Below are 4,493 nucleotides of genomic sequence, written 5' to 3' on the forward strand. Positions count from 1 at the left end.
ATTAGGGTTATTTTTCACATTATGGTGATGTAGATGAAAATGTGAAACCCACTTACTTAGCTCCTAGTAATGAGTTAACCATGGTGGTGGTAGCCAACAACATTTTGATTGCCGCAACCAATAGAATTTGTTGGTGCCGCCTTTGCTTGCCCAAGGGGGGAAGAATGCGTGACCAATTTGTACAGCCGGTTTTCATTTCTCCACTCGTGCGTCATCAATCTGTTTTCTCGTCGGTATTTAGCATAAGGTTAAAATGGTCAAAATAAAAATACTCTCTCTCTATAAATAATCACCTCAAGGCCCAATCTAAAGTTGAATCCAAACCCACCCCTTCTCAGATAAGTCATTCTGCTTCTCTCACTCAACCCCCAAATCTCCATCTATTGTTAAATTTAGTGAAAACCCATCAACACCAACAAATCCCAGATCCTAATTTCACAGAGGTTTTAGAGAGAGAGAGAGGGAAAATTAGAGATTTGTAGAGAGAGAGAGAAAGTTAGAGATGTGTCTTGTGTTCTTGTGTGATTCAAAGGAGAAGATATTAGGTAAACAACAAGCACCAGGAGTGTGTCCTTATTGTGGAGGAAAAGTTGAATCAATGGATGTTGAAACTCAATGGAAACTCTGTTATTTAACACTCTGTTTTAAAACTAAAAGAAAATTTTATTGTACAAAGTGTTCAAGGCGATTAGTTGTCTACCCATGAAAGATCTTCAACAAAAATTGCAGATTTGAAGGTTCATCTTTGTTAATATAATAAATTTCTAATCTGGGTTTAGCTTAATTTCTTAGATTTTGTTGTTCTTTTCTTTTTTGAGGGGAAGAGTGTTTCATTAATGGAGGTTGTACCTTGTTCTTGATTTCAAGAAATTGAATGAGATTAATTGTTAGATTAGTAGTTATTGAGCTTGATCTTAGTTTGTTAATGGAGATGAACCTTCATTATTGTAGTTTCATTTTGTCCTTGGATCAAATTTTGAATGAATTTAGACAGATCTGTTGTCTTTGATTTTCCTTTCTTTTTTTTTCATGGATGAACTGAAATGTTAGAATGGATATGAAATTTGAGAAAAATTTGATGAATTTCAGTACTTTTAAGATGAATTTGGATGAATTACTTAATTATTTTGAGCTAATTTATGTGTCTGTGTTTTGATTTTTTCTTCTGAATTCTGAACTGATTTTAGTGATATTTAATTATGAAACAGAAGGGGAATCTCATGGATATTCTGTTCTTACACATTTTTCAGTTTTCTTGAAACTGAAAGAAAGAGATTTTGAAGAATCTCTGAAATTTGTGTCATGGAAAACAATTTTTTATTGGTAAAAAGTTCATAATAAGTTACTTTTGATGACTATATTCATGAATCCAAAGATCCTAAGATCATTTATACTAATATTTTCTTAAGTTTCATTACTTAATTTATTTACTCATTAGTTTAGTTAATTATCAATTGCTTGCCCTAAACCCTAGGAAAGTTTTAAGTTAATTTTTGGTTCCCATGATTCATATAACCCAAAAACTTTATAGTTTCATAATAAAATGATTAAAAGTAGATGATGGTTGGTACATTAACTTACATCAAATTTGTGCAACGAAATGATATCATGCTGACGGTCATATCTCGGCCAAATTCTAGTTGGAATTTTTCTCTCCGTAGATTTATACTAGAAACGTATTCCTGTAAAGATTCAGCCACAATGTATCTCGGACATAGACGCATAGTATCTGATCTTTTGTGCAATGGCACATGACAAAAGATAGTATTACCACATGATTAGGTACTTTATGTAGGTTCAAATTTGGTGAGATGATTCTCATTGCCACTTTAAAAGGAAAAACCTAAACAAACTTGTAACAAAGACCTAAAAGTTCAATATAAATGGATTAATTTTAGTGATACTTTTTTTCAATGGTAAGGAGAGCCACCTCTAGTGACCGTCCTAGTTAGGTTAGCCAAAAAAGAACTAATGTTTTTTTGACAGAATGGAGAGAATATGCCATTTGACAGAATGGAGAGAATATGCCATGATCCTTTAAGGCAAGAGCTACCATTCCAATCAAAGGGTAATTATTAATTAATTGGGTTGTGCTAGTTGTTATAGGTCTTATGTACTAGGTAATAGTGTAGATCTTCAACAAAAAAAAAAAGGTAATAGTGTAGATTGGGTACCAATAAGATGATTTGATGCCATGATCCTTTAGAGTTTTGGGGCAAGAGTTATGGTTCCAATCAGAGTGTAATTAATTGGGTTGTGCTAGTTGTTATGGGTCAATGCTGGTGTAAGTTACATATTTTGGTTATTCAATATTTTTATGCATGTCTAATATGTGAGAAATATAAAATTCATATCATAAAGGAGGTGAATATCTTTCTTAGAATATAGTTTATTCTTCCATGGCTAAGATTGCGCTACTCGAATTTATCTCTAAATGTTGTCATTATATCTCTCAAATTTATCTTCAAAGATTGAGATTAGATTTCCTAAATTTATCTTTAATTGCTAAGATTACACATTCCAAACTTAACTTCAAGAATTAAGATTATAGAAATGTCTGTTTCCGCCGGACACAAATTATACCTTCGTGTTGTAATAAATGAAGATGATCATATGCAGGTTAACTATTATAGCAATATAGTAATCTAGTTATGTTGGTCTTTTCACATGATATCTAATGGTATACTTCTTTTTCGTTGCAAAGTACAATCTAGAACCTTATTCGATTTTTAATTGGTTTACGTTAATTCATATCAAAAGTTTATTTGTTTTGTATTTTCTTTTAGATCTCACTTTTTTTTTGTTGAAACATTTTAGATCTCACTTAGATAAATGAAGAACATTTTAGATCTCACTTAGATAAATGAAGAACACGTTAACGATTCATGAGCTAAGTCATGATTCTTTTTTTTGTTGAAAGTGTCGTACATTAATATATAAAAGAGTTATTACAATATTTGTGACTATTATAGAGGGAATAACAATCCAAATAGAATTACTAATATGATCTTTGCCCATTTAAGCAGAATATCTGCAAATTCATTTCCTTTGTGAGGAATATGAGAGAAAATGATCCCTCTTAACTTCGGGAGAAGTTTCTTGATCGATGTTGCATAGACCTTAGATTGCCAGTCTATCGTTTTGCTCAGGTGGTTGAGAAGATTGATGATCACAATATTATCACTTTCCATATGTAGGAAGTTGATCTCCAGGTTACACCCACCTGATTCCCAAGAGAGTAAATATAATTTTGCTTTCTTCAGCTAGCATTCATGACAGTGATGGTAAAAGTCTTTGCATTTATAAATTGATTTCTATGATTATGAATGATACAACTAATCCTGCAGGTTCAGTGATATCTATAAATGAAGCATCAATATTAATTCTTACATACGTATTAGTAGGCGGTGACCACCTAATATCTTACACGTTTGAGTCTACTAATGTCATTAAAGTCTGAGAAGACTATGATTTGATTAATCACGTAGGAAGGCGTTAATGTTTGTTGCTGAAAACATTGGTCACATGCCTCACATCTAACTTTCCAAATAAATCAAAGGATGGTAGCATAGTTTAATCGTCAAATCATGAATTAAATACTATTGGGCCTGTAGAAAAAAAAACATGGAAAGAGAAAGAACAACAGTATTTTCTTTCTTTTTATTGAACACGATAAAATTTGAGGTTTAGTCTCACTTACAGATAAACATAAATATTTCCATTCAACTAAACAAACCCAGAGATATATATTTTTTTTCTTCATATATATATATACACTAGGGTATAGCCCGTAAGCTTTGATGTTATATCTAATTACAAAATTTGTTATGATAATCTGACGGACCTGAATATCTCATACATAAATCTACGGTCCACCCAGAAAAACACCATTGCGTTATATATAATATATATATATATATATATATATATATATATATATATATAATTAGGTATAATAGCAAGGGTTATGCACTTTCAAGATTTATTTTTTATTTTTTTTGTTGAAAGAAAAGTTTTAAGATTTACTAAACAGACAGTTTGACTTAAAAAATAAATCTTAAATATGTTCAGTATTAACATATAAAATTAATAAAGGCTGGAGGGTCAAAAATTAAAAAGAAAAAAGAGAGAGGGGTCAACATCTCCATTGCTCTAATAACATGCTAAGTGGTTGTTTCAAAAAAAAAAAAAAAAAAAATGAGTGAAAAACCCAAAAATCTAGACCCTAATAAGAAAAAAACCCACTCAAAAATAATAATGTCAAAAAAACCCATTTTTTGAACATTTTTCAAAATGTTCACAAGATATGTAATTATGTTGTTAACAATACAACATATTTTTTTCATAATTCCATTTTTACCCTTATATGTTGACAACATATATCATTGTGTTGTTATAAAATGTTGACAATATCTATAATAATGTCCCGACTTATTATAAAATGTTGGCGTCATATATAATTATGTTCTTAACAACATATATAATGTATTAGT

General features: G+C 30.5%; 1 protein-coding gene across 1 annotated transcript; it reads left to right on the forward strand.

Moving 5' to 3' along the window:
• The first annotated feature begins 297 nt into the window (after nt 1-297).
• On the forward strand, nt 298-993 carry LOC147556357 (uncharacterized). Its single transcript, XM_086664255.1, has one exon. It carries the CDS (start codon nt 503-505, stop codon nt 704-706), a length of 204 nt encoding a protein of 67 aa, XP_086520381.1. The 5' UTR covers nt 298-502; the 3' UTR covers nt 707-993.
• The last annotated feature ends 3,500 nt before the right edge of the window (nt 994-4,493 follow it).

This window comes from Eschscholzia californica, unplaced genomic scaffold, assembly GCF_041429995.1.
Source record: "Eschscholzia californica isolate CP2 unplaced genomic scaffold, dmEscCali1.0.p SCAF_2, whole genome shotgun sequence".
In the NCBI taxonomy this organism is placed as follows: Eukaryota; Viridiplantae; Streptophyta; class Magnoliopsida; order Ranunculales; family Papaveraceae; genus Eschscholzia; species Eschscholzia californica.